Genomic DNA, 21,520 nt, shown 5'->3' with positions numbered 1-21,520 from the left:
TTACCTTGGACGGATCTGGACAGGTACCCAACTCCATGAACATAAAGTAACAAAATAAGAGCTAAAATAAGAAACATGAATTTGTTAAATCCAATTTTATTTTATCATTAGCTTAAAAAGAATTGGAAAGTTTAAAAGTTGCTTAAATTAATTTACTCCCTCCGTCTCGTTTAAGAAGTCCCATATTCCATTTTAGGATGTTCCATTTAAAATGTCCCGTTACTATTTTTACAATGTTTTTCCAATGAATACCCTATTTTACCCTTCTTTTAGTTATTTTAAAAGAGTTCTATAGAAAATTCCGCTATCATTAATAGGGGCAAAACATGAAAAAACATAAAAAGACAAAGATAATTAATGTTTTTTTTATCTGTGTGTAAAGTCAAATGGGACTTTTAAAATGTGGCGGAGGGAGTACTTTATTGCATTTGACCACTCCTCGAAAAAAAAAAGAACTCCTTCGTGAGGAAGTAAACATCTCATCAATAAACTGTTCATATTGCCAAATATTACTATAAAACATGCCATGCATAATAATTCACTCAATCAAACCCCCCAAAAGAATACCTTTACTAATTAGACATGAATGGCTCAGGATTTTCCTCTCTCTTTGGGACAATTCCACAAACACCTGGTGAGCACAACAGTTTTGATTCTTTTATTTTTGAAAATTATTTCAAGGGTCTGATTAAATATGTTACTGTGATTTACAGGGACGATCCAGTTCAGTTCAGGCTCAATTACAGCTGAGAATGGAAGCTCTCGTGTGGTCAACAATGGAAGCTCTCGTGTGGTCAACAATGGAAGCTCTCGTAGGGTTCGTATTAAGAGAAATAATCCAGTTTTGAGCTCTGTTTCTAATAATCAGCCAGTTCAGTCCATTTCTTCTAGCTCTGTTTCTCAGGGTTTATTTGGATTTGAGCCAATTTTTAGCTCAACCACCCAACCTAATGATAATGCCTCTAAGACTGGGACAACATTAAGCCATGGTAAGGATCTTTTTGTATAGAAAATTATTGAATTAATATTTCAAAAATATTTCTAATATTTTAAACGCAATGGTATTGTTTGAATCAGAGAATTTTAGATGAATTAAATTCGTGTATTCTATGAAATGTTTAAAAAAATTCAATCCAAACAGACCTTATATATAATTACTTTAACTAACAAAGATAAGCTTCTAAGTTTTGGCACTTAATTTTGATTTTCGAAAAAAACATGTCAAAACTCTGGAACTTTTAATATACTATTTCTGTAAAAATATACTCCCTCAATTAGAATTGGACTGGGGAAGTACTTCTGTTTAATTATTTGTTTCCGTGCAATAGATGCGCCGGAACTTTATTTTTCAAAATTTTTCTTAATATTTTCAATGTCACTTTTAGAAGTTTCATGCCGACGGTCCATGTAGCACGGAAATAAAAACATTAAAATAGAAATACCTAAATAAAAATGACAAAATAATACCCCGTGCAATATAAATAGGAGAATTTCCGTGCATATAATTAATATTTTTGTATAAAATAGCTTAGGCTCATATTGTGCATGATAGACACTATAATGGAAATTTTACAATTTAGAATTGTTTTCTTATTTTGTAGAAACAGAGTGTAACAATAGTAATGAAATGGAAGAAAACAAGGAAGCAAAAGAACCAAATCCAAAACCAGTTTCAACTTCATTGATTATAGTTTCAACTATTTTGAAGGGAATGCCACAAAGCCCTCACTTTTATCAGTTCAGAAATTACTCTGAACTTACAAGAATGAATCTGATAGCTTCATGGAATTCAATTTTCGAAGAAACCGTGGAAAAAATCCGATCTTTACGAGTAAACGATTTCCGGGTCGGAGCCGATGAGCTATGGAAGACATTGAACGAGTTGCAGACAATCGGATACAATGTGGTTCCTCTAAGAAGAAGATTAGTGGAGTTAAGTGATGTAATTACCGAGTTAAACATGTCGAAATTAAGGATTAAAACGCTAAGAATCAAGGCAGAGAATTGCAGATTTGAGAAAAGTAGGGTTGAGTTTGTGATTTTGAACTTGCAAGAAATGATTAAGCAACAACAAAAGGGTATGGAAAAAGATTTGGATGAGGTGACTGGTTTAGAGAAAGAATTGCCAAAATTTGATGAAGTATTTGCCAAGTTAGCTATGGAGATGATATAATTTGATATTTGTATAGTAATTTACATGCTAATGTTGTAAAATTTAGTCTTGTTGCTTGGTAGTGTTCATCATCGGAACTGGATATCGACGCCAGCCTACTTGAGGTCGGGTTTGGATATTTATTGTTTTCATTAAATCTGGTGTAGGTTTGAACTCGTTTAAGATCCGGGTTTTTACGGGTGCATTTGGACCTCTATTATTTGATTAACTTTATATGTAGATTCAAAAATCCTAATACAAATAAATAAATTCAACATATATGAGTTGCTTTTCGCTAATACTAAGTCAGGGATGAATTTAAATTTACATATAAAGGAGTTGATTTAAGTTGGATTCAATCTGGATCCGTTAAAGTTTGGATGAACGCTTAGATTTCGTATGCGTAATTGCAAAAAAATATTCTTTTTATCAATCAAATTTTATACTCTTCCACAGCAACATTTCACCATGATTTTATTGTCTAATGAATACAAATCAACCAAGAAAACCGTCAGAACTTCAACATTAAAATCATAAGCCTTCACCCAGAAAAAACTAAAGATCAACAAAGAGCAAACAAGACCAATATTAAAGATAAATAAATCAAAATCATAAGCCTTTACCCCAGATATATAATGAGCAATCAGCAGAAACAAACAATGTTAAGTTTACACAATAAATAAGATAAGGCCTAAGAAAATAAAATAAGAAGAAGAAACAATCCACTTGAATAAAGGTCATGGTCTCGGTTCGATCCATTGACTAGAACAGCCATAGCCAGCGTCTGACTCACTGAAAAGCCGCGTTGATGATCCATCAATCATGCTGTAAACACCAACACCTCCTTTGTGCCGCCAAAATGATTTTTTAAGGTTATCAGCAAAGTATATGTGATTCGGCTTAAATCTCGATTCTTTAGATACATCAGCAAAGTAGGAAGAGTTAAATCCTAAAAATAAAGCTTCATCTCCAAAATTACTCATCTCTTTGCCTTCTCCGTTCTCAAAATCAACCTCTTCAACTACAAAAATCAACTGAAAAGTTGAGTCATTAGAAGAAGGGCCGCGCTCCCAATTTAACGTTGAGCTCAAAGTGACAATCATCAGCACTCGAGATGATCCAACTATCCAAAATGGAACTGGGAGAAAAGAAAACCTAGAGGAATTCGTAAATGACTTGCTACGTATTGAAACAGATGTGGAGTTTCGAATGTCGATTTCATGAATAATATATCGGTTTGGAAAAGGATCACGTTGACGATAGATTGGATTAGCAGCATAGTATCGACCATTGTGGTATGTCATATCCACAATAAATGTAGAAAATATGAGGTCAATATCAGTCCATTTGCGATCTCCATTTTTCCAAAATGCTAATTCTGCCATGCCTGTTGGATTTATACGGTAGATAATCATGATTGTAAAATCTGATGAGGAATTCGGACTGGAGGATAAGGCAAAATTCATGATAAGAGGTTGGATGTCGACTTCATTAATCCCATAGTCTTTCGAGAGAGGGAAAGGATGTGGCAGATCGATTCTAGAAAGCGAAAAAGGATTCAGAAGACTTAATTGTGTTTCGTTCTCGACTATCAAATACCATCCTTTTGAACTCATAAAATATTTTTTTTCTTTGATAAAAGACAATAGATAAAATTTTTGAGGAGGATTCGAGTGCCTCATATCAATGATTGATGATCGAACTTTACGAGGAGGGTTTCGTAAGTTGATATTATAAATGACATCTTTTGAAAGGTTGAAAAACTTACGGGGAACGAGACCATCTTCATCAAGTAAAAGCCACGGAACTTTGGTCGATGAGTTGAATATGTCGGGCGTAGCAACCGATCGCCATGACCTGCATACCGCGCCAAAGATGATAAAATCTCGCAGGCAATTTATTCGATCGGCGATTTCGGATAAAAGATTGCTATCAATATCTGACCAATTCGGTACCATTATGAAAGAAAAGCTTGACGATTCTACTTCTTTAAGGTCCGGATGAAAACTGAAAACTTGTTCTGCAAGGAATTTTAATTAATTGAAGAATTATTTTAGGGTTTCCGAATCTTTTGAAAAATAAAATAGGGGAGAGGCAATATATATAGGTATTACTAAACGGAACTAATACCTTCTTGCTCCAATGCGGACAATAGTAGATTGATTACTCATAAACCTTTCAGAGTCTGTCAACGGTGGAATATTTTATTTTCATTCAAAAGAGGAGTATATAAGAAATTTTCTATATTTGATCAAAATGTAATCGGAAAATTATTAGAGTTATAAATGGTAAACCACAAAATTGCACAAAAGTAGTTTTCCCTCCGTCCCAATAGAGTTGTCCACTTTACCTTTATCACACAGTTTAAGAAAAGCAATTATTATTTATGGATTTTGTAAAAAAATTCTTACTTTTCTTGTCATACCCCTATTTAATATAGGGTCCACTTGCAATTTACTTTCAATTTACTCATTAGTGGATTTTAAATAGGGGTAATATAGAAAAATTGAGTGAAAAAGTTAGTTACCTTTTCAAAGTGGATAAGAGTTTTGGGACAAAAATATTTCTCAAAGTGGACAACTCTATTGGGACGGAGGGAGTAGTTTTTTTCATTATTTATTTATTTGTTATATTAAATTTATTTCACTAAGATTAAAAAAATTTAGGCTAAACAAAATTAAAAAATTTCGTATTATGAATAGTATTAATTATTTTCCCATATAAAATTTTAATACAAAATTTAATTAAATTTCTCATAATTTACAAAATAAATAGAAACAAAATTACTTTAGAGATAATAATTTTGATATTAAAATAGTTAAATAAATAAGTTATACAAGCCAAATATTTGGCCTTCCCACTACATATCTATTTTTTTAAGGCCTAATGGTAAAAAAAACCCAAACCTTTACAACTTGTTGCAATTATATCCAAACCTTTTAATTTTTGTAATAATATCCAAATTGTATTTTTTTGTTGCAATAATATCCAAATTGCATTTTTTTATAGCAATAATAGTCAAATTGATGGCTAAACTTGTCGTTTTCAATTAAAATATTAGGCTATTATTATGTTTTGATGTATAATAATATAGTAAAAGTCCCAAAAAATGGCAAAAAATTTAAAAAAAATCACATAAAAAGTGCAATTTGGATATTATTGCAACAAAATAATGCAATTTGGATATTATGGCAAAAATTAAAAGGTTTGGATATAATTGCAACAAGTTGTAAAGGTTTGGGTTTTTTTTGCCATTAAGCCTTTTTTTAAAGGAATTAAAACTTCATTATATAGTTTTGGCAGGAGTCTTGTTGTATATATGTATTAAGAAACCAATAATAGTTTTGCAATGAATCTTCATTTGTCTCTGATTTAGAGAAATTGAATAAAATTTTTAGGGGCGACTATATAAGAGTTTTCCTATATTTTGATCAAATATATATGATAAAATAGTCAAAATTGTGGTATCTAAATTTTTTAAATTTTTTTATTTGGTGCCTAAAGTTTCACTATTTTTAGGTTAGTATTCCAACTTTTTAAAATACATCAAATAAATATTTTTAACATTTTTGGTACCGGTGAGTTAAAAATCAAATTAACTCTAATATTACTTAAATTTATATGTTATATTAGTCAAATAAAACGACCACTATATGCACAATAATACATTGGAATTATTTGCGAAATACCTGTTTCTAATAATCAGTCAGTTGAGTCCATTTCTTCTAGCTCTGTTTCTCAGGGTTTATTTGGATTTGAGCCATTTTTTAGCTCAAACAATGTTAATGGTTGTAAGAAGGAAAATTATACAACACAACCGTTGCGCCACGGTAATAATCTTTTGTTTAGTTGGTCTCCGCTTTGATTGAAGAATTATAAATTTTATAATTTTAACTAATTATTCATTTGAAGATGATAAAAAATGACAAGAATCCATAGATTTTAATTTTTTTTTACCATCCTTCATTTGAACCACTTAGGATATGGAAAAATTTAAATCCATTTTTTTGTTTTTAGATTTTGAATTGATATAATATTTTATCATTTTAAAATTATTCCTATAAATTCATTGATTTTTAATTCAATTCAAAATGGAAAATTTTAAATCTATAGCTTTCAAATTTTATAAATTTTACTAAATTCATGGATTTCAAAAATTATCAATTCAAACCGTGCCTATTTTTATAAATATATTATTTCCTCCATTTTCTTTCTTGTTTCACCGTTGACAATATGTAGCACGAAAGTAAAAACACTGGAATAAAAATATCGAAATAAAAAATGACAAGATAATATTATTATAAAAATCGGTTATAAATATAGAGTTTTGAAGTTTTAGAAGTATTTCATTTCAAACTATAAACCGGAGAAATTTCCGTGTGACATAATTGATAATTTCATATAAAATAGCTTAGGCATATGATAATTTAGAACTGTTTAGTAATGAAATGGAAGAAAACAAGGAAGCAAGCGAACCAAATCACAAACCAGTTTCAACTTCAATGATAATAGTATCAACTATTTTGAAGGGAATGCCACAAAGTCCTCACTTTTATCAGGTCAGAAATTACTCTGAGCTTACAAGAATGAATCTGATAGATTCATGGAATTCAATTTTCGAAGAAACCGTAGAAAAAATCTAATCTTTACAAGTAAATGATTTCCGGGTCGGAGCCAGCGAGCTATGGAAGACATTGAACGAGTTGCAGACAATCGGAAAAGATCCGGGTTTTTTACGTGTGCAATTGGACCTTCATATTATTTGATTAACTTTATATGTAGATTCAAAAATCCTAATACAAATTAATAAATTAAACATAGATAAGTTGTTTTTCGTAAATATTAAGTCCGGGATGAATTTAAATTTACATATAAAGGAGTCGATTTAAGTTGGATTCAGTCTGAATCCGTCCAAGTTTGGATGAATGCTTATATTTCGTGTGCGTAATTGTAAAGAAATATTCTTTTTATCTATCAAATTTTATACTCTTCTGCAGCAACATTTCACCATGATGAAGTTGTGGGAGAACCCCATCTTATTTTACTGTCTAATGAATACAAAATCAACCAAGAAAACCGTCAGAACTTCAATATCAAAAGCATAAGCCTTCACCCAGAAAAAATTAAAGATCAATAAAGAGCAAACAATACCAATATTAAAGATAAATAATATCAAAACCATAAGCCTTTACACCAGATATATTAAAGATAAATAATGAGCAATCAGCAGAAACAAACAATGTTAAGTTTACACAATAAATAAGATAAGGCCTAAGAAATTAAAATGGGAGTAAAAACAATCTACTCTAATAAAGATCAAGGTCTCGGTTCGATCCATTGACTAGAACAACCGTAACCAGAGTCTGACTCACTGAAAAGCCGCGTAGATGATCCATCAATCATGCTGTAAACACCAACACCTCCTTTGTGCCACCAAAACGACTTTTTAAAGTTATCAGCAAAGTATATGTGATTCGGCTTAAATCTCGATTCTTTAGATACATCAGCAAAGTAGGAAGACTTAAATCCCAAAAATAAAGCTTCATCTCCAAAATTACTCATCTCTTTACTTTCTCCGTTCTCAAAATCAACCTCTTCAACTATAAAAGTCTGCTGATAGTTAATTGGCTCGTTAGAATAACAAGGGTCGCACTCCCAATATAACTCTGAGCTTAAAGCGACCATCATCAGCACTCGAGAAGATCCAACTATCCAAAATGGAATTTGGCGGAATTGTTTCCTAGAGGAAATCGTAAATGACTTGGTACGTATTGAAACAGATGCAGAGTTTCGAATGTCGATTTCATGAACAACATATCTGTTTGGAAAGCCCATATGTTGAGCACTCGGATGAGCAGCATAGTATTGACCGTTGTGGTATGTCATATCCACAAAATATGTAGAAAATATCAGGTCAATATCCGTCCATTTGCGATCTCCATTTTTCCAAAACGCTAATTCTGCCGTGCGCGTTGGATTTATACGGTAGATAATCATGATTGTAAAATCTGATGAGGAATTCGGACTGGAGGATAAGGCAAAATTCATGATAACAGGTTGGATGACTTCATTAATCCCATAGTCTTTCGAGAAAGGGAAAGGATGTGGCAGATCGATTCTAGAAAGCGAAAAAGGATTCAAAAGACTTAATTGTGTTTGGTTCTCGACTATCAAATACCATCCTTTTGAACACATGAAATATTTATTTTCTTTGATAAAAGATACTAAAAGAAATTTCCAATCAGTGATTGATAATCGAACTTTACGAGGGGTTCCTAAGTTGATAGTATAAATGACATCTTTCGAAAGGTTTAAAAACTTACGGGGGCTGTGACCGTAATATTTATCTTGATCGAGCAAAAGCCACGGAACTTTGGTCGATTTGTTGAATATCTCGGGCGTAGCAACTGATCGCCATGACTTGCATACCGCGCCGAAGATGATAAAATCTCGCAGGCATTTTATTCGATCAGCGATTTCAGTTAAAAGATCGCTATTGATATCTGACCAATTCAGTATCGTTTTCTCCATTCTTTAGAGATTGAATGAGAACTGAAAACTTGTTTTGCAAGGAATCTTAATTAAAATTGAAGAATTTTTTTAGGGTTTCCGTATTTTTTTGAAAAATAAAATAGATAAAGTTTATCAATGGCGATATAGGTAGTACCAAACGGAACTAAAACCTTGACTGTAATTTCGCAGTTAACTTCTCCGGCATAGAAATTAGACTGGTATATATATTATGAAATCCTAATAAACCTCAATATCTGTCAATTGTTGAATATTATTTTATTTTCATTTAAAACAGGAATATGCAAGAACCTTTTTAATAGGAAATTGCACAAGAACAATATCGTATATAGTATGTTCTTGATAATTTATTTATTAACAAGTTTTAATATTTATTTATTTCACTAGAATTAGAAGAAATTATACTAAACATGATTTTAAAAATTCTATTGTGAATACTATTACATATTACATACTAATACAAAATTTATTATATAATATTTGGATCAAAAATAGTATAATAGTGGAAATATTATCGGCGTACGAATCTTTTAAAAAATTTATTTGGTGTCTGAACTTTTATTTTAATAAATTAGTGTTTTAACTTTTTAAAATATATTAAACAAGTACTTTAAGTTAAAATGTCAATTTATATCAGTAAATTTAAATATTAATTTTAGCTTTATTATAGTCTAGTAATCAAATAACGGCTAAAAATATGAATTTGGTATAATTTTGAAAAGTTTAAATACTAACATTTAAATGGTTAAATTTTGAAAAATTGAAAAGGTTTAAACAGTGCTGACATGGCGCCTTCAGTTTTTTTTAAGAATGAGACTGAAAAAGACGGCGCAAGGGGTATTTTGGTCATATTTGGAGTTTAGGAAGTTTTGTGATAGCCGCCTAGGTAGCACAGAAACGGAAACGGGAAACGGAAACGATACGAAACGGACACGGGGAAACGAAAGTTTTTCAAAATGAAGGACACGAAACGTGGGGGAAACGTGTAAATAATAAAAATGTAGGGATATATTTATAAAAATATTATAAAAATATTTATAATAATTAACAAAATAATTCATTTTAATATACTAAATATTTAAAATTTTATAAATATATAAAAAAATATAATATAATTCAACACAAATAAGTATATTTGATGTATTGTGGGCAATGCGAATGTAAAATTATGGGTAACTAGTTAGATTTTTTTATTTGTGGGTAATAATTTTAATTTTTTTACAAATTTTTAATTTTTATTATTTACGGAAACGGCCCGAAACGTTTCGTACGGGTGTCCAAGAGTTTCCGGTTTCCGAAACGTTTCCGAAACGGGAAACGCAACTTTGTCGAAGTTTCCGTGCTTCTTAGATAGCCGCCATAAATATTAGGGGGGTTTGTACCCGTTTTTAAACATTAAGGGATTTTGTGCACAGACCTCCAAAAATCAAGGGACATGAATGATTAATAGCCAAATAATTATGACTTGGGTTTATGAAAGGTAAAATGGGAAATGTAAGCTTATTGAATAGATAATTGAAGCCCAAACCCTTAATTTGAAGCCTACTTCTGAAATCAGATTGATATAGCCCTAAATCTATGGCCAATAGCTACAAAAGAAATGCCCAATGGGCCTTCTTTACACTATAGTTCATCATAAAATCCACACATGTATTTCAAAATTGAAATTCTCGAACTCTGTAATTTTTTTTTTTTTTTTTGATAATTTGGAGAGGGGGAGTGCTTGTGGGAGAAATTGAACCCACGATCTAGCAGTTTGCTGGCTAGCATTTATACCATTTGAGCTATAGCTCTTTGGTACTGGAACTTTGTAATTCTAAACAGTAGTAAATAGGTATTAGTTAAAATTGAAGTTATTTTGAGAACGCAAATGATTAAATTTTAAGATTTAATACTAGAGATAAAACGTTTTTTCATTAGGAAAAAAAAGGGTTTTTTACACAAACAACCTACTTTGCCAATTTCTTATCTTTTATACGGGTCCAAATTTGCCTTTTCTAAACTACCATGTGCGGCCTATTTTATTACTTTTATACGGACTCTATATATTAAACCCTAACAGAATACAAATCATAATTTCATTTATTTTCTCTCCTCTCATCATTCAATTCTCTCTTCCTCTCAGTTCATCTTCCTCTTTTTTTTACCATCTGTCGTCTTCTGCTGAGCCGTCCTCTGTTCCTCCGCTCCTCCGTCATCGTTCTCATCATCGCCTCCGTTGTCATCTTTGTTAACGTCATCATCTCCTCTGCTCATCGTCGTCATCTATTTGATTTCAGATCTATAATTTATTCATTGTTCTTCTTCTTCTTCTTTTTTATTTTCAGATCTACAATTTTTTACTGGTATTTCACCATTAAACATGTATAGAGATTATATTTTAAGAATATAATGCTAATTTCATGTTATGTAATATAAATTTATGGTTATATGGAATAAATTTTTGTTATTTCTGCATTTTTTGTGTTTGATTGTATTTCTGTATTTTTTTATTCTGCAGTTCGATTTATTGATGATGGTTGATTGCTGAAATATTATAATATTCCAGTGTTGTTGATTTTATGTTGATTTTGTGTTGATAATCAGTTGGTATTTCCTTAATTTTAACATTGAAAAAATTTATTCTAAAAAAAACATTAGCAAATTAGATAATTTTGTGCGTGAAATAAACTAAAAAAATAAAATTTAAATGATATTAGATAAGGATATGTTAGCATTATCATGTTGACATGTTGTTGATTTTTTGTTGATATTTTATAGATTGTCACAATTTTTTAAAAAATTATGTTTTATTTTATTCCTTATGTTGATTCGTTGTTGATTTATTGTTGACATTATGTTGATATATATTTCAACTTTTTTTGATTTTCAATTTTATGTTGACATGTTGTTGATATACTGTTGATAACATGTTGATTTTTCAACCATTGAAAGAAAAATAAAGTTAGTCTTAAATTGATGTATTAATGAACTATTGATATGTTTTTAATAATATGTTGATTGTTTTTGACTTAAATCAATCAATATTCTCATTTTACAAACATCTTGACTAAATTAGCATTAATTGTTGATTCGTTGTTGATTAATTGTTGACATTATGTTGATAAATATTTCTACTTTTTTTGATTTTCAATTTTATGTTGACATGTTGTTGATAAACTGTTGATAACATGTTGATTTTTCAATCATTAAAAGAAAAGTAAAGTTAGTGTTAAATTGCTGTATTGATGACCTGTTGACATGTTTTTGATAATATGTTGATTGTTTTTTGCTTAAATCAATCGATGTTCTCATTTTACAATTAAATTAGCATTAATTGTTGATATCAAGTTGACATTATGTTGATAATTTATTAATATGATAGTAGTAATTCTACTAAAGAATACCAAAGGTACAAAATGTTTAAAATAAAGGCTTATTCACCAAAAAATGTCAAACCTTTGCGGTTTGTGTCAATTTTAGCCAAACCTTTAAAAACCACCATATTTAGCCAAACCTTATATGTTGTGTTTTTTTTTCAGCCATTTTTGAATCGAACCGGATTTATTGCTTATATGTCAGCCATGTCACTTCCAACTCATCAAAATTGGCTGACATGGCACATTTCAAATCACTAATTCAAACCTAAGCAAACCAAAGAGTAAATCAAATAAAACCAAATCTAACAAATCAAATCAATTCAAAATTTATTTTTAAAAACTCATAAATATTTTAAAAAATTAATATTAATTTATTTTATTTAATAAAATGATATGTATGTAATTAATTTAATTTTTTTATTAAATAGATAAAATTGTAAAATTAAAATATTCAAAAAATCACAAATATTTTTCTCGCTAAGATGAACAGAACGAAAATTTTCCCTAATATTTTTCTCGCTAATTTTTCACCGAATCTACTCCGAAACACGAAAGTTCCCCGCCAACTCAAAGCGACCGCCGAAACTTTTTCCGGCGGTCTTTCTCGACCTGTTCTTCCATGGAAGAACAGGGAAGAACAGACCTCTGTTCTTCCATGGAAGAACAGATCGGTGTGCTGTTCTTCCATGGAAGAACAGCGCGATCTGTTCTTCCCATGGAAGAACAGACGCGGGTCTGTTCTTCCATGGTGAAGAACAGACGAGGGTCTGCTCTTCCATGGGAAGAGCAGCTTTTGTTCTTCCATGGAAGAACAGGGCCTGTTCTTCCATGAAAGACAGGTTGGGGAAGACGACCGCCGGAAAAAATTCTGGCGGTCGGTTTGATTTTTTTTTTTGCGGCTAGAAAATTGTCGTTTTGGGATAGATTTAGAGAAAAAAATTAGCGGTAATTAAAAAAAATTATATTAATTTTAGTTGATTTAATTTATATTTTTTATATAACTAAAATTTATACAGAAATTAATTAAAATTTAATTTAACTAAATTTATTAGTCGGAGTGAATTTTAATCGGAATAAAAGAAATATTGAGATAATTAAGATTTATAATTTTAAATTAATTTTAATAAATTATTATAATAAATTTATTTATATTTAATTTAAAAAATAATTAATTATTGAATTAATTTGATTTAATTGGATTTGGTTTGGTTTTATTTGGTTTGATTTGGTTGGGTTAGTGGTTTAGGATATTGCCATGTCAGCCCATTTTGATGAGTTGGAAGTGACATGGCTGACACATAAGCAATAAATTCGGTTCGATTCAAAAATGGCTGGAAAAAAAACACAACATATAAGGTTTGGCTAAATATGGTGGTTTTTAAAGGTTTGGCTAAAATTGACCCAAACCGCAAAGATTTGGCATTTTTTGGTGAATAAGCCTAAAATAAATGAATCAGATAAAGATATTAGTATAGTAAGTAATCAAAAAAATATGAAAAAACAACAACAATAATTCAAATGAAAAAATAAAATTATTCTTACATATAAAAATAAAAATATATTAAATATACACCAACACAACAGTTCACAAATTAAAAAAATATATTTCAAAATATTTTTTTCCTCAATTCTCTTTGCAGCTGTACAGTTTCTTCAAAATCACTTTTATAACTATTTTGCGTTCCACCTCTCATACCTAACTAAATTTCGACAAAGACGGTTATGATACAGTTTCATTTCATCTAACGAAAGTTTATTTCACAGACAATATTATCTTATTTGTCAATGTTAAAATAAAAAGAATCAGTAGATATCAACATAATATCAACATAAAGTCAACATAAAATCAACAACACTGTAACATTACAATAATTCAGCAACCAATCATCATCAACAAATCATTCTGCAGAATAAAAAAAACGCAGAAATACAACAAAACACAAAAAAATACAGAAATAACAGAATTTTATTATATAAAATCACAAAAGTATTCTATATAACATGAAATAAGTACTAGATTCTTTAAAGATACTCTTTATACATGTTTAATGGTGAATCAACAGTAAAAGATAAACAAATTACAGATCTGAAAATAAAAAAAAGAACAAAAAATTTCAGATCTAAAATTAAAAAGATAAAAGAAAGATGACGCGGCGAGACAAAGGCGGAACGATGGAGGCGAAACGGCGGAGGTGGAACGGCGAAGGCGGAACGGCGAAGGCAGAACGGCGAAGGCAGAACGGCGAAGGCAGAACGGCGGAACGGAGGAGGCGGAACGGCGAAGGCAGAACGGAGGAGGCGGAACGGCGGAAGCGAATGAGCAGAAATCGTGAAAATTTTCTTTCACAGTTCAAAATAAATCGTGGAGAAGAAGAATGATTGAGAGAAATAAGAAAAATCATATAAAAGAAAGAAATTTGAAGTACAAGTTATCAAAGTAAGAAAATGAGGTAGGTAAAGTAAAGATTTAACTTGTCCTGTATAAAAGTAAATGGGCTGCCAAAATCAGTATTTTATATAAAAAGCCCAAAAAAAAATCAATAGATTAAATCAGTAGTTTAGATAAGAAATCAATTGCTGATGCCTCACCCAATCCAACCAGTAGGATCGGCTATACTTGTTGATCCAACCAGTTTAAAATATTTTTAATAATCTTGAGAAACATACATACAGCAAAAAGAAACCCTAGCCGTCTCTCTCTTTGAGAAACCTCTCAAAACCTAGTAAGTTTTCTTCTTTTTGTCATTTGGGAGGTGGTTTTTGGCCATCTTTGGCCTAAAATCACCTCGCTAATCTCTTATATTCAGTCTTTTTAGCTTTCTTCATAGTTATTGTCTTTAATTTTGAATAAAATTTCTTTCTTAACCATTTATGGTCTAGATCTAGAAATTATTTTCTATTCTAGTATCTTAATTTCATTAGATCTGATCTAATCGAAATTAAGAGTAGTTTTTTTTCATCGTTAGAGATGAAATTGTTTTTTGCGATGCAAGCGACTTGGATCTCTAAAACAATTAGAGCCACCATCTTACGACGGAATTCACCAAATAACGGTATGTTTTGCGTCAATATCGATGATGTCTTTAATGTTCAAGAGAAGAGATATGTCACAGAAGACGTGATTAGGGATTTTAACGATGAAGTTATAGCTGCTAGCTGTAGCAGTCGTGCGATTAAAGTTAGTATTATCATGACAAGCGAAGCTAATCTAATTCCCTTTATTTTAAAGGTTGTAATGGATGCCTTCAACAACAACTCTTTGCTTTGTAATATTATCAGTTTAATAGTAAATGACTACTTTAGCTTAATTGAGATGCATAAATGTTGTTTTAATAGAAAATCTCATGTAGTAGCATATGACTATTTTAGTTTATCTAATTGGTTGGGGCATGTCCCTCCGATTATCAAATTCTATGTATTGGCTGATCAATCAGCTTTTGATTAATATAACTTTTTATCTCAAAAAAAAAATTAATAATTAATTGATTTGACCGGTTAAGTGCAGTAATCAACATGTCAAATTCCAATTTAATCATTATTGGCCGAAAAAAGCTAGGTCATCAACGCTAGGTCTGATTAGCAATGGAGGTAGAGATTTCTCTCTGTAAAGAAAATGATTCAACGGCAAATGATGACCTCGGTAAGGATACTAAAAAGGTGAAGAATCGAGATGAGGCTGGAACAGACAATACCAGCGTTGATGTCCCAATAGAAAATGATATGGAGATGGACAATTCTGACAACCCTCTTGAATCTGAAAACCCTGCTATTCAAAAAGTCTCTTTCAAAGACAAGCTGCTTAATGGAAACGGATCCGGTAATGTTGATCTTGATGAAGATGAGGTCAGGTTTAATCTTTCAGATACGGATATTGAGGTGGGAGATGAAAAAGGAGTCCCGGTCATTAATTTCTCTGATAGAGTACATAATTTGATAGCCCAAAATATGAAATTATGTGTTATTGTCAAGCTCATGGGGAAGTTTATTGGCTACAGAACTCTGCTGAACCGTCTTTTAAAACTATGGAAACCAAAAAACTACCCCAGTTTGATAGACTTGGATAATAATTTTTTCATGGTCAGATTTTACTCAATGGAGGATTACTCGAACGCGTTACTGGGAGGACCCTGGGTAATTTTTGGCCATTACCTGACAATACAACCCTGGAATCCCTCTTTCTCATCGGATATTACTGATATTGCAGCAGTAACGGCTTGGGTTCGCTTTCCTGGTCTTCCAGTTCAGTATTACCACAACCATATCCTAAAGGCCATAGGCGCTACCATTGGCAAGGTGATTAAGATCGACCATACTACCGAAGCTAAAGAAAGGGGGAAGTTTGCTAGGTTAGCCATTAATTTGGATCTCACCAAGCCTTTGATTTCCAGAATTCGTATTGATGGCCGTTTACAAAATGTTGAATATGAAGGGCTTCATATCATTTGCTTCGAATGCGGTAGATATGGCCACCGAGAGATTTTGTGCCCCTTTAACAAGAAAATTTCTGATCCTAGCTCGCTGCCAAACACTTCTCCGGCAGTTGGTGTCCAAACTCCGGCAGCCACCAATGAACTTTCCTCTTTTGGACCGTGGATGCAGGTGACAAGTCGAAGAAGGAAACAAGATAACTATGGGAATGAATCAAATAAAAATGGAAACCATTCCTCAGGTTCAAGATTTGCTTCCATTGCTGAATTTGGGGAAGATAATCAAGAGCAAAATCCTCTTGGTGGAAGGAAAGAGAATCAAGCCACAACAGCTCCTTCCATACCTGCAGAGTCGATGATGATTAACAACGGCAAAAAGGCTGATACTGCTAATTTTAATAGCAAAGGTAAGCAAAAAGCCCAAAGTGCCAGGCCCAATCCCTCCAGCAACAAAAAAGCAACCCCCATGCAGAACCATGTAACACACGTTACTTCTCCTATGAAAGTAAACTCAGGTGATATCTCTTCCATAATTTCTGCTACTCCTGTTCCTTCTAACTGTGCAGGTCCCTCCCTATCTGCTGTTAACACCTCCTTGGACCCGACCAAGCACTCTGGTGTGGCCGTCTCGCCAGTCACTAAAGGCTCCGATCATGTCCTTAACATGCAACAACTATCTCTCCGAGATAAATTTAACCCCAAAGGACCGGACAAGTCAAATAATCAGTGGAGTGTTAAGATCAATAAACATTCCAAAGGACAGGTTAAAACTAGAAAAAAGAAAGAAGTGAACTTGCTCCCTAATTCCATCATTAAGGACATTTTCCTTGAAGCTAGCATTCCTACTGAAGATAACAACGAGAGTGGTAATGACTTGGCCATAGCTCATCAACCTGCGTTCAGCATGCTGAACAGTGATAAATCATTACCTGCGTAAGCTGGTTTGTTGTGTTCCTTTTCCTCTATTTTTTTTTTTTATGATTTATAAAAACTTTAATTTTTTTATCTGGAATTGCCAAGGGGCAGCTAGTAGAGGTTTTATGCGCACTTTTCTCTCGTTCCGTGATTGCTATAATCCTACCCTTATGGTTTTAGTTGAACCTCGTATTTCAGGGGATAAAGCTGACAGATTCATTCGTCGCTCCGGTTTCGAATTTTCTCATCGTGTGGAAGCGCAAGGATTCTCTGGGGGTATTTGGCTTCTTTGGAACTCGAACTTTCAAATTACGGTGCTAGCCAATCATCGCCAGTTTATCCATGTGGCAATCAACTTTGCGAATGGGAGCAACAACGTGAAGTTTCTCTTCACGGCCGTGTATGGCAGCCCCCAATCTTCTTATCGTCAAATCCTATGGAAGGATCTTTCATCACTGAGGCCGAATAATTCTGAACCTTGGCTTCTAGCTGGGGATTTCAATGCTATCCTTAGCTCTAAGGACAGAAGAGGGGGGGTCTTGCCTCAGAAATAACGGGTGTCCTCTTTTTAATCATTTTTTGAATGACAATGGTCTAACTCATCTTGATTTTGTAGGCCCAAACTTTACCTGGAGGAGAGGATCTCTTTTCCAACGTCTTGATAGGGGGATCTGCAACAAGCAATTAATGCTTAATTTTCCTGACGCTATTATCCACCATCTTCCGAGAATCCATTCTGATCATAGGCCTATCCTTATCAAGTTTAATAATGGTCTCAACTCTGATTCTATACAGAGGCCCTTCCGCTTTCTTGCGCCTTGGCTCATGCATCAGGATTTTCCTAATTTTGTTAGGAATAATTGGAATAACAATAATTCCCTTCATGCTAACATTTTTTCTTTTGCCAACAGAATCAGAGACTGGAATTACAACACGTTTGGCAATGTTTTCAAGAAAAAGAAGATCCTGCTTGCGAGAATTAATGGCATCCAAAAAACTCTTGAGCTCAGACCTTCTGCCTTTCTCAATGATTTGGAAATTCAGTTAAACAAGGATCTCGACGAGATCCTCCTTCAAGAAGAAAGCATTTGGCAACAGAGATCTGGATCAAATTGGATCACACTGGGCGATAGGAATACGTCCTACTACCATGCTAATACTATTGCCAGAAGGAAGAAAAACCAGATTATCACTCTGAAAACTAATGATGGTAGTTGGTGTGAAGATCAAGACGTGCTTAAGGATATGGCTGTCTCTTTTTATATTAATCTTTACACAGAGGATAATATTGACAGACCTGTTTTTATGCATCATGGTTTTTTTCCTCATCTTAAACCTCATATGGTGAACATTCTTGAAAGACCTGTCAACAATGTGGAGATTCATCAAGCTTTGTTTCAAATGGAGCCTTGAAAAGCCCCGGGGATTGATGGCATTCCGGCAGCTTTCTACCAGAATTAATGGGAGGTTGTTGGGCAGTCGGTGTGTAATATGGTTCAGCATGTTTTTAAGGAGTGTAAGATGGATCCAGATTTCAATAGAACTCTAATTTCCCTCATTCCTAAGAACAGTAAGCCAACCACCATCAAAGAATTTCGCCCTATTAGCCTTTGTACAGTTACGTACAAATTGGTTACTAAGGTCATTACTAATCGGTTCAAGTCTTTCATGCCTCATTTAATTGGCCCTACTCAAGTCAGCTTTGTTGCGGGGCGTAATATAACCGACAATATTCTTATAGCCCAGGAAGTTATACACACAATGAGAGCAAAAAAGGGCAAGGAAGGTTGGTTTGCGATAAAAGTGGATCTTGAGAAAGCTTACGACAGGCTGAATTGGAATTTTATTGAGGACACCCTCATTGATGCTGGCGTCCCTCTTCCTCTTACCCGCCTTATCATGCATTGCGTTTCGACCTCGCATATGAACCTGCTGTGGAACGGTGCTAAATCTCAGGAATTTAAACCATCTAGGGGCATCCGTCAGGGGGACCCCCTCTCTCCCTACCTTTTTGTTTTGTGCATGGAACGTCTCTCGCATCGTATCTGTCTAGATATTAATGCAGGTGAGTGGCTGCCTATCAAATTGAATAAAAATGGCCCTAATATTTCTCACCTTTTTTTTGCAGATGATCTCGTGCTTTTTGGGAAAGCTAAAATTGAGCAAGCTTCTATCATAAAAAATATTCTGAATGAGTTCTCGACTAGCTCCGGGCTGAAAGTTAGTTTGGATAAAACGAAAATTTTTTTCTCTCCTAATACGGAGCATCCGAGAGCAGATATCATTAGCAATATTTTGGGGTTCAAAAGATCTCAGAACTTGGGGAAATATCTAGGAGTTCCTCTTTTACACTCTCGGGTCACGAAAGAAACTTATTCCTATATTGTTGAGAGAATTCAAGATAGATTGTCCGGGTGGAATGCGAAATTACTCTCCTTTGCAGGGAGACTTACCCTCGCCAAGTCTGTCCTTATGACCATTCCGGGTTACACGATGCAGACTACCTCTATTCCGAAAGGGATTTGTGATAAGATTGACCGAATTGTCCGACAATTTATTTGGGGCAATGTTTCTGGGACCAATAAGCCTAGTCTTGTAAATTGGAAGGAAATGTGTTCTCCCTGTAACCATGGCGGTGGCGGCATTCGTGATTTAAAAAATCAAAATAACGCTTTTCTTATGAAGTTAGGTTTTTCTATTATCACGAAGCCGGATCTCTTATGGGTTCAAGTTATCCGCTCCAAATATAAATGGGTTGTTAATAGTCATCCGAAGCCTGTTAAAGGCCATTGCTCCATTGTTTGGAGGAATCTCGGTTGCCTTTGGGATAAAATCTTTAACAATTCGCATTGGGCTCTTGGAACTGGTCATCAGATTAAGTTTTGGAGTGATAATTGGATAGGTGATCTTGGTCCCCTGAAGTTTTTGGCTTCTGTTCCGCTTACTGAAGATGATCTTGCTAAGAAGGTAAGTGATGTGGTGAGTAATGGCAGTTGGCAATGGGATTATATATCTGGCTTAGTTCCTTGTGCTGTTTTACTCCGCATTGCGGCTATTAGACCTCCTGCCATCTCGGGCTCTTCAGACCAACTCTATTGGGGTCTTACCAGCTCTGGTGCATTCAGCATTAGCTCGGCGTATAAGTTACAGCAAACTGATCATTTGGAAGAAGAAAGTGACTTATGGAAGATCATTTGGAAATGGCCAGGGGCTCAAAGAATTAGAACAATGCTTTGGCTTACGGCTAAAGATAAACTCTTAACAAACAGTGAGCGTCGGAGAAGGCATATGGTTGAGGTCGAAACGTGTGAAATCTGTGGCGAAGAAAAGGAAGACAGAGACCATATTTTGCGGCAGTGCATTTTTGCAAGGGAAGTGTGGACTAAAATTTTCCCTACTAATTCTGATCACAACTTCTTTACTTTACCTTTTGATAAATGGTTTTTTGATAATTTGCAGAGTAGTAATCATCATGAGGACAGCGAGATGTGGGCAATCACGTTTGGAGTCACGTGCTGGTCCTTATGGGGCCATCGCAACAAATTCATTTTCAACGAGGAAAGGTGGAGTTCAAGCATGCTAGTTCAGTCCATCATTCAAATGGTGCAGTATACCACGGCAGCAAAGAGATTCGCGAACTTGTCAAAGCCTGGGTTGAGTCCTAGAACTGAACACCTGATTGGTTGGGAAAGACCTCCCGGTGGCTGGCTGAAAATTAATACAGACGGTGCAGTTCATCCTCCTGAGAACATGGCGGCAGCAGGTGGTTTAGCTCGTACTTGTAGCGGGCAGTGGATTTTTGGGTTTAGCAGAAATATTGGCAGGTGCTCGGTTCTTCAAGCAGAGCTTTGGGGCGCTTTTGACGGCTTAGAAGCGGCTTGGAACAAGGGTTATCGCCTCGTTATTTTAGAGATGGACAGCAAACTTGCTGTTGATAGCTTGAAGAGTGATGCTATTCAAGTTAATGCTAACGAATATCTTCGTTGTGCTATCAAGGAGTTGATGTGCAGGGACTGGTCCGTCGCAATTCGTCATACTCATAGAGAAGGCAACCGGTGCGCGGATCGTATGGCTAACCTTGGCTACTCTCATGATTTAGGATTGATGATCTACAATGATATCCCGGAGAGCATATA

The 21,520-nt window shown here is 33.7% G+C and overlaps 2 protein-coding genes across 2 annotated transcripts; one reads left to right on the top strand and one right to left on the bottom strand.

Moving 5' to 3' along the window:
* The first annotated feature begins 439 nt into the window (after nt 1-439).
* On the top strand, nt 440-2,431 carry LOC126659688 (uncharacterized). Its single transcript, XM_050353014.2, has 3 exons — nt 440-634; nt 714-989; nt 1,602-2,431. Exons 1-3 carry the CDS (start codon nt 583-585, stop codon nt 2,171-2,173), a joined length of 900 nt encoding a protein of 299 aa, XP_050208971.1. The 5' UTR covers nt 440-582; the 3' UTR covers nt 2,174-2,431.
* A 5,037-nt stretch (nt 2,432-7,468) lies between these two features.
* On the bottom strand, nt 7,469-8,683 carry LOC126662100 (putative F-box protein At5g55150). The gene has a single exon (XM_050355988.1). It carries the CDS (start codon nt 8,681-8,683, stop codon nt 7,469-7,471), a length of 1,215 nt encoding a protein of 404 aa, XP_050211945.1.
* Between the last annotated feature and the right edge of the window lie 12,837 nt (nt 8,684-21,520).

This window comes from Mercurialis annua, linkage group LG8 (genome assembly GCF_937616625.2).
Source record: "Mercurialis annua linkage group LG8, ddMerAnnu1.2, whole genome shotgun sequence".
In the NCBI taxonomy this organism is placed as follows: domain Eukaryota; kingdom Viridiplantae; phylum Streptophyta; class Magnoliopsida; order Malpighiales; family Euphorbiaceae; genus Mercurialis; species Mercurialis annua.
The sequence above is the reverse complement of the archived record's forward strand: the minus strand, read 5'-3'. Positions and strand labels throughout refer to the sequence as shown.